The 12755-nt window shown below is 39.1% G+C and overlaps 1 protein-coding gene across 2 annotated transcripts in view; it reads right to left on the reverse strand.

Moving 5' to 3' along the window:
- Positions 1–12755, reverse strand: part of HSD17B4 (hydroxysteroid 17-beta dehydrogenase 4) — a 64752-nt gene that overhangs the window by 9429 nt on the left and 42568 nt on the right. For both annotated transcript variants that reach the window (XM_039361264.1, XM_039361263.1), the window contains 5 exons: positions 12139–12208; positions 10814–10920; positions 9991–10077; positions 6896–6982; positions 5307–5445 (listed from right to left, as the gene is read on the reverse strand). In XM_039361264.1, coding sequence (XP_039217198.1) covers positions 5307–5445; positions 6896–6982; positions 9991–10077; positions 10814–10920; positions 12139–12208 — 490 coding nt within the window. The remainder of the gene's footprint in view (positions 1–5306; positions 5446–6895; positions 6983–9990; positions 10078–10813; positions 10921–12138; positions 12209–12755) is intronic.

Raw genomic sequence — 12755 nt, forward strand, 5'->3', positions numbered from 1 at the left:
GACAGTGTTGAGCAGCGATTCTATTTCAGATGATGTTTTTCCATACAGCTTCAGATCATCCATGTAAAGGAGGTGGGATAGTCTAGCAGATGTTTTTGATGTTTGATAGCCATGTCCTGAGTTATTCAGTATTGTTGACAGAGGAAACAGGGCAATAACAAATAGTAATGGTGATAATGAATCTCCTTGAAATATTCCTCTCTTGATATTAACCTCTCCCAGCCTCTCACCATTGATCTGCAACTGTGTCTTCCATTGTGCCATCTATCTTTGCACAAATTTTCTGACATTTCTACTGACTCCTGTAATTTCTAGGCACTTTATTATCCAATCGTGTGGCAGAGAGTCAAATGCCTTTTTGTAGTCAATCCATGCCACATTCAGGTTGGTCTTCCTTCTCTTGCAGTTTTCCAAGATCATTTTGTCTATTAGGAGTTAATCTTTTGTTCCTCTGCTATTGGGGCGGTTTCCTTTCTGCTCGGGTGGAAAGAGATTGTTTTCAACTAGATGCTGTTGCACTGCATCAGCTACTACATCAGTTAGTAATTTGAAAGTTGTTGGTAAGCAGGTAATTGGCCTGTAGTTACCTGGTGTTGCCCCTTTTGCTGGATTTTTCATTATTAGGTAGGTTTTCCCAGTTGTTAGCCACTTTTCAATTTCTCCTCCTTGTAGTATATTGTTGAACTGCTTGGCAATGAGTGGGTGTATAACAGTTAGATGTTTCAACCAAAACCCATGCAGTTCATCTTCACCTGGTGCTGACCAATTTTTGATTTTCTTTGCTCTTTTTTCTACCATTTTTGTTGTTATTACTAGTTCTTTCATTTCAACTTCTGTTTTATTTGCATCCACCTCTTTTAACCAAACCGCATCCTTGTTGTATTTCTTTGGGTTATCCCATATCTGCTTCCAGAACTGCACTGTTTCTTCCTTGTCAGGTACTGCCTGATTCCTTGCAGTTTCTCCATTGATGGATTGGTAGAAATGTTTCTGATTGGATTGAAATTGGAGGTTCTGCCTATAGTTTGCAATTCGAGCTTCATATCTACTGATTTTCCTGGCTATAGCTGTTATTTGTTGCTTTATTATTTCCAGTGCTTCCTTGATCTTCCTTGTTTCTAAGTGGTATTTCTTGATTAGGTATTCTTTGGTCTTCTTGTTCTTCAGCTTCTTTTCTTTCATCTGTTCTAGCTTGCTTGCATGTGATCTTAACTTGCTGATCTTATTTTCTAGTCTAACCTTCCATTTTTCTGGTGCACTGTTTGTTTGTTTTTCTTTTTTGTTGATTTTGCATCCCAGGTATTCTGTTATAACTGCAGCTGTGCTGTACATTAGTTGGTTTGTTTCTTGCAGTGAATTGGTGCTTATACTTGATATTGCAGTATTTGCATCTTTTAATGCTTGTGCTAGCTGTTTCTTTGGAACAAGCTTCAATGCAGGTAGCCTTATTCTGTTGTTTTTGTGTTGTTCTAGATGCTCAGTTATTCTTTGTTTCAATTCTTTTATTTCTTTAGTTTATTATTATTATTATCATTATTATTATTATTATAGTAATAATAATAATAATAATAATAAGAAGAAGAAGAAGAAGAAGAAGAAGAAGAAGAAGAAGAAGAAATAACAGGAGTCAGTAGAAACATCAGAAAATTTGTGCAAAGATCGATGGCACAATGGAAGACACAGTTGCAGATCAATGGTGAGAAGCTGGGAGAGGTTAATATCAAGAGAGGAATATTTCAAGGAGATTCATTATCACCATTACTATTTGTTATTGCACTGTTTCCTCTGTCAACAATACTGAATAACTCAGGACATGGCTATCAAACATCAAAAACATCTGCTAGACTATCCCACCTCCTTTACATGGATGATCTGAAGCTGTATGGAAAAACATCATCTGAAATAGAATCGCTGCTCAACACTGTCCGTATATATAGCCAAGATATTGTAATGGAGTTTGGCTTGGACAAATGTGCCACACTTACTATCAAACAAGGAAAAATAGTGAAAACTGAAGGAATCAAGATGCCCCACGAAAATAACATTAAGAGTCTGGATGAGGAAGAGTACTACAAATACTTGGGTATCCTTCAAGCTGACAACATCAAGCACACTGAAGTCAAGAAAAAGATTAGAGGTGAATACATCAAGAGAGTGAAGAAGATCTTAAAGTCCAAACTCAATGGAGGAAATACCATAAAGGCAATCAACACCTGGGCAATCCCAGTCATTAGGTACACAGCTGGAATAGTGGACTGGACTCAAGCAGAACTAAAAGCAATGGATAGGCAGACCAGAAAAATAATGACAATGAATCATGCCCTTCATCCACGCAGTGACATTGATAGACTTTATCTACCAAGGCAAATAGGTGGGCGTGGAATGCTACAAGTACATCAGATGGTTGAAGAAGAAAAAATGGCTTTGGAAGAATATCTGAAGAACAATGATGAAGATGCACTGAAATTAGTATATCAGGAAGGCTTACTAACTACTGGAGAGACCAAACTGGCCTACAAGAAAGACCAAATGAAGAACAGAATAGAGGCATGGGAAGACAAAGCACTACATGGCCAATACATGAAAAAAATAGCTGGGAAAGCAGATAATAATAAAACCTGGCAATGGCTAAGAGCAGGAAAATTGAAGAAAGAGACCGAGGGACTAATTCTGGCTGCACAAGACCAAGCCTTAAGGACAAATGCATACAAAGTCAAAATTGAGAAGACAGCAACAGACAGTAAGTGCCGCCTATGCAAAGAAGCTGAAGAAACAGTGGACCACTTGGTAAGCTGTTGCAAGAAGATTGCACAGACTGATTACAAGCAGCGGCATGACAAAGTAGCAACAATGGTGCATTGGAAGATCTGCAAAAAATATCATTTGCCTGTAAGCAAAAACTGGTGGGATCATAAAATAGAGAAAGTCATAGAAAATGATAAAATTAAACTGCTCTGGGACTTCAGAATTCAAACAGACAAGCACCTGCAACATAACACCCCAGACTTAACAATTGTCGATAAGAAAGACAAAAAAGTCTGGATAGTGGACGTGGCAGTGCCTGGAGACAGCAGAATAGAAGAGAAAGAACTGGAGAAGATAACAAAATACAAAGACCTACAAATAGAAATAGAAAGACTGTGGCAAAAGCAAGCAAGGGTAGTACCAATAGTCATAGGCTCCTTGGGTGCAATCCCAAAACAACTGGAGCACCACTTGAACACCATTGGCATTGACAAATTTGCTATTAGTCAATTGCAAAAGGCGGCCTTATTAGGAACTGCTTCCATCCTGCGACGATACCTGTAATACCATCAAACATCCACATCTGCCTATCCCAGGTCCTGGGTAAGGACTCAATAGGTAGACAAAATGCCAAATCCAGTCTGAACATCTGGCTGACTGTGCGATGATCAATAATAATGATGGAGAGAGAGAGAAAGAGGAATATTTCAAGGAGATTCACTATCACCACTACTATTTGTAATTGCACCATTTCCTCTGTCAACAATACTGAATAACTAAGGCCATGGCTATCAAACATCAAAAACATCTGCCAGACTATCCCACCTCCTTTACATGGAAGATCTGAAGATTATTGAAGAAACTCCATATGAAATAGAATCACTGTTCAACAATGTCCAAATAGATAGCTAAGATATTGCAATGGAGTTTGGCTTAGACAAATGTGCCACACTCACTATCCAACAAGGAAAAATAGTGAAAACTGAACGAATCAAGATGCCCCAGGAAAACATTAAGAGTCTGGATGACGATGATTACTAAAAATACTTGAGTATCCTTAAAAACTGACAACATCAAGCAGAAGAATATCTGAAGGACAATGATGAAGTTAGCATATCAGGAAGGCTTATTGATTACTGGAGAGACCAAACTAGCTCACAAGAAAGACCAAATGAAGAACAGAACGTAGGCACAGGAAGACAAAGCACTACATGACCAGTACGTTAAAAAAAATAGCTGGGAAAGCAGATAATAAGAAGACCTGGCAATGGCTAAGAGCAGGAAAGTTGAAGAAAGAGACTGAGGGATTAATTCTGGCTGCACAAGACCAAACCTTAAGGACAAATGAATACAAAGCCAGAATTGAGAAGACAGCAACAGACACTAAGTGCCGTCTATGCAAAGAAGCTGAAGAAACAGTGGACCACCTGATAAGATGCTGCAAGATCACACAGACTGACTACAAGAAACAGCACGACAAAGTAGCAACAATGGTGCATTGGAAGATCTGCAAGAAATATCATTTGTCTGCAAGCAAGAACTGGTGGGTCCATAAAAGAGAGAAAATCATAGAAAATGAAAAAGTTAAATTGCTCTGAGACTTTAAGATTAAAACAGACATGCACCTGCACATAACACCCTGGACTTAACAACTGTTGATAAGAAAGACAAAAAAGTCTGGATTGTGGATGTGACAGTGCCTGGAGGCAGCAGAACAAAAGAGAAAGAATTGGAGAAGATAACAAAATACAAAGAACTACGAACTGAATAGAATGAGTATGGCAAAGGCAAGCAAGGGTAGTACCAATAGTAATAGGTGACTTGGGTACAATCCCAAAACAACTGGAACATCACTTGAACACCGCTGGCATTGACAAATTCACTATCAATCAATTGCAAAAGGTGGCTTTACTGGGAACAGCTTCCATCCTGCGACAATATCTGTAACACCATCAAACATTCATATCTGCCTATCCCAGGTTCTTGGTAAGTACTCGATAGGTAGACAAAAATGCCAAACCCAGTCTGAATATCTGGTTGACTGTATGATAATCAATGATGATGATGATGATGTTAAAAGTTTACAATCTTGTGGACCCACATTACTAACTGTCCAGGAATACAGCGATCAATTATTAATATTATTCATTTAAAAGAAGTTTTAGTCAAAGGCAAAGTTTGCTTAATGTGAGGACTGTCAGTATACAATATAGCCCTGGAAAAGAAAATTATGATAACAGCAAAACAAAACATAGCATTCATTCAATTATTAGATGAAAATGCTGCCTTTCCTTCATAAGTTCAAGGTTACACAAATAGAACTCACATGTCTATTTTTTTTCCTGCAACAAATCTATGTGACAGATTGAGCGAAGAGATAACAACTGGCTCAAACTTATGAATGTCCATGGCCAACAAAGACACAATTACAATTGTCAGTTCCAGGAGAAGTGAACATTATGTTGTTGCTTTCCATGTAGTGGGATTTAGAAACAAGATTCATTAATTCCATTAGAGGATAAAATAAGATGCTCCATAAATTAATTAATCTTGCAACTTACTCCATTGCACTGCAGGCTTGTTATTCTTATTGATGTTCCATTGAAATACAGCATTTACTTTCTTCACCAGCTCATTTCCATCTTCTTTTATACGGCGACCAATTTCTTCAAAAATAAGGTCGCTCTGCAATCCTATTGCCTAGCATATAAATTGAAGGTTATCTGAGAGATATTGCGGTCACCAAATCACCCAAGCTCACCTCATATCCATATTATTTAAGTCAGCCACTTTTATATAACATTATAGCCCCCTTTTTAAGGCATCACTAATAGTGACTAACTACACTGAAAGAGAAATGAGAACAATATGCTGCTATTCATTAAATCAGGAACAGTTCAAATCATTCACACCCTGGTCATCTTGTGGCATTACCTATAAAGCCTTACATGGCATAGGATACAGCTACTTGAGGCACTGCCTATCTTCCCTAGTATCTGCCTGTCCACTTGGGTCCAACAGGGTTTCTGTGCTCTTTCCTTCAATTGAACAATGCCATCTATCAGGATGCTGGAAGTGCACCTTCTCTGTCACAGTTCCTGCCCTGTGAAATGAGGTTCCTCCTGAGATCCAGGTAACTCTCATAATACTAGTGTCTTGGTGGGCCTTGAAGACTTGGCTCTTTGCCCAGGATTTTGGTTAGGAAGGGCATAGCCTCTTTTGAGGAGTAAGTGTATAATTTGCTGCTGCCTAGTTTTTTCATTCATGTTTTTTCCACTTCATCATTTATTGCTGTATTGTTTTAGAATTTTAATATTTTCTTAATGATCAACTCAGCATTGGCAGTTGAGCAGTGTACAAAATAGAAACAGGCAAGAGAATAGTAGAAACATAGTAGATTTTAAGGTAAATCATTATGGAAAACTACTGGATAGATAAACTTTTTGCCTAACGAACAGCTTCTAAAGAAAATAGTATTTTTGAACATTGTAGCAACCAAATAGTGTATATTGGTCCACTTATAGATTGGCATCTATCAATAGAATGCATTCGTCATATTTCTGTCATGAATCTGTTTACCTCTAGGATTGAGGCATATGCAGGGTGTAAGATATCTAAATCACTAAAATCACTAATTATAAATGCTCTGATACACTTCTGGATATAGCCCATTTAAGTGATATGAAACAAATTTTAAGTCTTTTTTTTAACCGAAATATTCAGATTATCCTCCCTTTCAATTTATATTCCCAATATCTCATTCACCAAAGAGAGTACCAAGTGATGCCAATACTATTGGATTGAGAATACACTGTTCTGATATGTTTGCATATTATTAATAAACCTTAATGCTTAGCTGTAGAAAGGGTTCAATTCAGAGAACACAAGACCACATACCTAGCACAAAGAATATGAGTGGCTAAATAAAAGTGGCTTCAACAGCTTAAATAAATCTCTTTTGTGTCTAATGCAGAGGCAGAATCTCACAGAGCAAATAAACAGATACTGACTATATGTAAACAGGCAACACAATTTGGCTTTTTTGTGGAAGTACAAATGCTATATACAAAAGTTATTGCTATTGTTCTGACAGAGAGCACACATAAATCTGGAGGCCATCATACCAAGAGGCTACTCATGTTTTTCCTACCTTAGGTTCTTTAGCTGAAGGCTGCACAGAAGATGACACGAGGTCCATATATGCTCCTACAACTGCAGCATCTCCAGTCTCTTTAACCTGTAAAAGGAAAAAAAATGAAGTGGGTTTTTCGTCTCCATAACATTACAATTACAAGCAGGGTTATTGCTATGCTTTATGTCAACTGAGAAATCCTCTTCATTCCTTTCATTGGACAATTTAGGTCCACAAACAAAGCCACAGTATGGGGGAAATGAAAAAGTGAAATAATTAGAAATCATAAAAAGCAAACCCTCCTAAATATAAAACAATTGCTTGTACAACTATTCATTATGATAATTCAAATAACAGTTAATGAAAGGAAATCTACAATTCCTGACACAATTATGGATAAAACCCACATGCACAGAAAAGAATCACCATGTTAAATGTAAATTTATAAAGAACAGCTGCACATTTTAAGCACACTGCAAATGGAACAACAAGCTACTAGCATTTAATAAACTGCAGCCATTTAACTTGAAATCTGTTTTGTTTGTTTCAATAAAATACACTTTACGTTTTTCAAAATCTTTATTTACTTCAACAGCTCTACAGCAATAGCTGTTCTCAGTTTGCTGTGGGCTTTTAACAAAAATACAGGAAGGAAATGCATTTTAGAAAAATAGAGATGAATGAAAAATAAAAGTTTGGGTTGTGTGATGCCAAGGGACTCCAAGCCAGAGGCAGTATCAACAAAGCCTATTTACATGGATCTTTTTTTTAAAGGCCAACCAAGTCCGAGTGCACTTTTTAAGAGAAAAAAGATTCAAGCACATGAAACAGGAGCTTTTAAAAGTTATTTTAATTCCTTTTCCCCAGATTTTTAATACAAGTTTAAAAGACAAGACAAACTCTTTAAAGCAGGAGTGTCAAACTCAATTTCATTGACGGCTGCATCAGCATTGCGGTTGCCCTCGTAGGACCGGGTGGGTGTGGCCAGGGTGGGTGCAGTCTACTGGGTGGGTGTGGATGGAGTGGGTGTGGCCTACTGGGTGGGCGTAGCCAGATATACATCATTCACGTCAAGGGTGCCTGTGGGGGCCTGGGCAGGAGTGGGACAGATCTGAGGGTCTCTGGCAGAAGGGGGCAAGTGCCAAGGCATGGTCCACTGAAGGAACCTCACTGTTCCTCTCAGTTCATGCGGGGGGGAGGGGCTGGATGGTGATGCAGGCTGCCTGGTCAAATGCCCAGCCTGATCCTCGAGCACCCGTGGCACCAAGCCCAGCCCCACTTCCCCAAGGGGGTGCCCAGCTGCTTTTACCTCTTCCTCAAGGCTGCTGCTGCTGTGCTTGCTCTCCTTACCCAAGTTGCTCATGATGGGTACGAGGGCAAAGTCAGAGGGAGGCCCATTCCCTCTTCATGGGAGAAGACCCGGCTTTGTATCCAAAAAGCAATAGGATTGGAGACCCCCAGGATAGGCCAGGAGGAGGGGGCAAGGGGATGGTGAAAGGGCAGCAGGGCAGGACTAAGGCAGGACTTCCCTCAGACCCTCCCTCTCCTTCTTTCCTTCCTAAGTACAGAGTGGTGGGAAAATATTTGAGATGAGAGAGGGAGAAAAACAGGCAAGAAATGCAGCTGGGGAGGTGCCATCCTTCGTGAGGAATGAAGAAATGCACCATCGCCTGGAAGTGGCCAGCACATGGCCCTCACCTACTTCACATATCTGGCTTGGTGGGCTCTGGGGGAGGGGGATGCCATGAGCAGCGTGAGAGTCAACGTTACCTGCCCAATGCCGTCCAGCCCCCCCCCCCGGTTTCGGCAGGCAGCAAGGCACTCTCCTCACAGTGCCGAGAGGCTGAGCCAGGCAGCGCAAATCTGAAAAGAAGCGTGATGCCCCCCAACCCCCAGCCTGCCCGGTTTTGGCAGGTAGCGGGGTGCTTTCCTCATAGCCCCAAGAGGTTGAGCCAGTTGGTGCGAAGCTCGCCAGCTTTGCACCTTGCTGCCTGCTGAAACTGAGCAGGCTGGGGGCTAGGCAGCATTGCACTTCTCATCAGATTCGCGCCACCCGGCTCAGCTCTTGGCGCTATGAGAGCTCACCGCTGCCTGCTGAAATCAGGGAGGCTGGGAGCTTGGCGGCCTTGTGTTTCTTTTGGGATTTGCACCACCTAGCTCAGCCTCTCGGCGCTGTGAGGAGAGAGCCCCACTGCCTGCCAAAACCATTCCCCCAGAGCCCATCAAGCCGGATATGTGAAGTAGGTGAGGGCCATTTGCTGGCCACTTCCAGGCGATGGTGCATTTCTTCATTCCTCACAAAGGGTGACACCTCCCCAGCATGTATCCAGGAGGTGGGGACGACGCGGCAGGGGCTGTTTCCTCGCTGTTTCCAGATGGCCTTGTGGAGCTAAGACTGAATGCATTTCAGCATAGATGGCCACCACAAAATTGTACATTGGCTCCCAGCCGGCCTGATTTTAATCTTGAACATTGCTTCTCTAGCCCACAAGAACAGGAGCTTCACAGCTAGGAATAGAGGATTGCCTAGAATGCCAGAGTTATGAAATTATTCAATTTTGAAATTGAAAAAAATACTTGTGTAAGCAAGCCACCTCAACCTGGTACCTAGACATATGCTGGGCAACTCGTATTATTCTTGGTTATGATGATTGGAATTGTAGCACAGCACATCTAGAAGGCACAGTGTAGGGTTAAAACAGGGTACAAAATGGAAGAGGAGTTATTGTAGGATACACCATATACAGTAAATGTTGGTAATTAAAGGGAATTAGAAATCTTAATTATATTATAAAAATGTTTTTAATATGTTAGTATTGATTGTCCAAAAATAAGATATGAATAATATGAACATGTATCAAAATCCATGGGCCGAATTTAAATATATGCCTACATCTCTCTATTTTTCATCAAAATATTCCTTATGCCATATCTAGAATTCTCAAGATGCTGTTTTAAACAGTTTTAACTGTTATACTAAAAGAAATTTATGTTTATATGTTTAGAAAGTCTGCATACAAAAAGAAGCATGTTAGCTTCTTCTGTTTATTTTCCAATGAAATGGGTGAGATTTATACAAACTATTAATAAGGCTATACTTTTGAGACTCTGACCTTGGTTTGAATATGAATTCTATTTCCTTCCTTCCACATTTCTGTTTGCAAAGTTTGCCCTGGGAAAACTGGTTTTGCAAAACGAACCTGTCAGAAGAAAAAAAAAAGACATTAAATATAGATAAAACATAATTGCATAATACAAAGATTAATCTTTGCAACTTCCCCCGTGTGTGTGTGTGTGTGTGTGTGTGTGTGTGTAGTATGGGCATCTAAGGTGTTCTAGGTTAGGCATTATCTGTGCCCAGTTCCAAAATGATGTTACCTAGTTCGGGTAATGAAACATCTGCAAGAAGAGAGACCACCAAGGACCCCCGATGCATATTTGTACATTTGAGGCAAGTTTGGAGATTTAATATTAAGAAAAGTTGTGAAAATACTATCAAAATTGTCTCACTTGGAATAAATGCCACAATTGGATAATATAATAAGCTAGAATCATAGAATCTTGAATTATCAAGAAATCCATTTGTTTCTTTCTAAAGTCAGGATAAGCTCAAAAGTCATGAGCTTGTCCACAGAAGTGGAAAATCTATGGTCCCAGATACTGCTGAATGACATCTCAATGATGGATCAGCCAGCATGGCCAGTGATAAAGTATGCTGGCAATGGTAATTCAGAAACATCTTAGGAGCCACAGGTTTCCCACTGGGCGTACCAAACTGGAAACTGAGTGTTGTTTTTTTAAAAAAAGTGAATATCAAACTATGGCTTACAATTCTGGCTTGTTCGAACAGCATAGCATAGCACTTTTGTAATTTTAAGAACTATATTTAAGAAAAACAATCTTCTATACTTAATGAAAACATGAACCCATACAGACCTTAAGTGCCTTGAATTTGCTCACATCATTATTAGCAAAGTGTTTTAGAGCATGTCTGGCAGCAAATCCCAAAGTGCAAAGTCCATGCAATATTGGCTTTTGAAATCCTATTAGAAAACATTTTTTCAAAGAGTTTATTTCTTATTTACATTCCTATGTTTAAACATGGACTCTAGGGATGATGACTATTTATTGTTTTACAAACCCATTCATATGCGCGCACACACACACACACACACACAGTTAGAATCTACCTGCAACAAAAACACTGAAATTAGTACAGATGGCTACATGAAATATTTGCAATAGAGCACATTGCTGGTTAAAGGACTGTAATCTGGTCACTCTCCAAAGCCCTCAACTGGTGCATAACACAGCAGCCAAGTTGCTAACCAGGATCACAGTCTGGAACTGGAGAGAACAAAAGATATATATCATCAGATCAAAGTCTGCCTTATGCAGTTTTTCAACCCATGAAGATGCCAACAGAAAGCCAATAAACAGGCCATAACTATAATAGCACTGTTTGTGGTTTCCAACAGTTGCACATATTGTAATAAACAGCCTTGTACCTAGGACTCAGAAACATCTTTATCCTCTATGAATTTGTCCAATCTCCCTTTAAAGTCATCTGAGGTTAAAGCTGACAATACAACTTGCAGTAGTAAATTCCCTTTATTTTCGCAGAAATAAAAGACACTGTGCAAAGTAAGCCTGATTGTATTTAAATGCTGTGATCTATAAATGTCTTGATCTACAGTGTATGAAGGACAATATTCTCTTTTAGGAAACCTTCTCTATTACATTCTGCTTCCAGGGTGTTCCCATCTAGTAGGTAGATACCAGCCCAAAAAAGTGACTTCAGATGTGTTCTTGGTAACTCCCTGTTTAAGGAACATCTTTTCCAAGAATGCAGCATTCCTTTTCTGTTCTTTTGGCATTAGATAAAAATACTCATCTCTCCCACCCTTCAATGTTTCATTGTTTTAATCACTACAAGTTAATTTTATATAAATTTAATTTTCTCAATGGGCTCAATATTTCTTCTGCTGACCGACTCTAACCTTGAAGAACAATAAAATATATATTTTTTCAAACGGTTATTATTGTTATACATTTGAAACATTTTTTCATACCTCTAAAAACATCATTGTATTTTACATAAGGAAAAAACAAAAGCAACTTACAGTAATTTTATTCCAGAGAAAGAACACTGTTTGCTACAATTTAAACATTCTCAAACTTAATTATATTTTTTTTTTAAAAAATGACATTAAAAAAAAAGCAATAGTAATTCATTTCATGGAAAAGCTACTCAAACTCACCTCCAATGGCTGCAAATCCAGGGTCAATGTGCAAAGGATTCCAATCACCACTAAGCCGATACAAGGCAGCCTACAGAACAAAAATCATTTCAAAAACATGATCAACAAATAAATAAAACTTTACATTTTTTTTCTTGTGACTAAGAGTAGAATTTACTCCAAAATACATTCATTGCAGTTTACAGTTTACTGAGAGGGAAGTAAAGTAACATCATAAAACAAAATTTGTTAAAAACATACAACAACAAATGTCAAGATACAGAAACTAAGCAGGACACCACCGATGCTGTAATGTAACCAAACAGGCTCAGTTCAGCTGCATTTCTTGGCACATCAGTCAAGCAAGAATGAACACAGAATCGAAAGTCTTCTGTGTTTCCATCCTCCAGAACAGATTGATGCATTGTGTGGAGTGTACGTCCGCCTGGTTCGGCCTAATGGGCTGGGATGGTACATAAAATGAGAGATGGAGAAGGTTTCTATAGAACCTTATTTTGAATCAACTACCTAACCACAAAAGTTTCTAAACAAACAAACAAATAAACTGAAGCATGTCATTTGAGCTACCAATGACAGGGTCAAAATCTGAGAGGAAGTTAATTCCAATTCTGTTTCAA

Source organism: Crotalus tigris, unplaced genomic scaffold, assembly GCF_016545835.1.
Source record: "Crotalus tigris isolate CLP2741 ecotype Arizona unplaced genomic scaffold, ASM1654583v1 scf7180000019228.606590, whole genome shotgun sequence".
Classification (NCBI taxonomy): domain Eukaryota; kingdom Metazoa; phylum Chordata; class Lepidosauria; order Squamata; family Viperidae; genus Crotalus; species Crotalus tigris.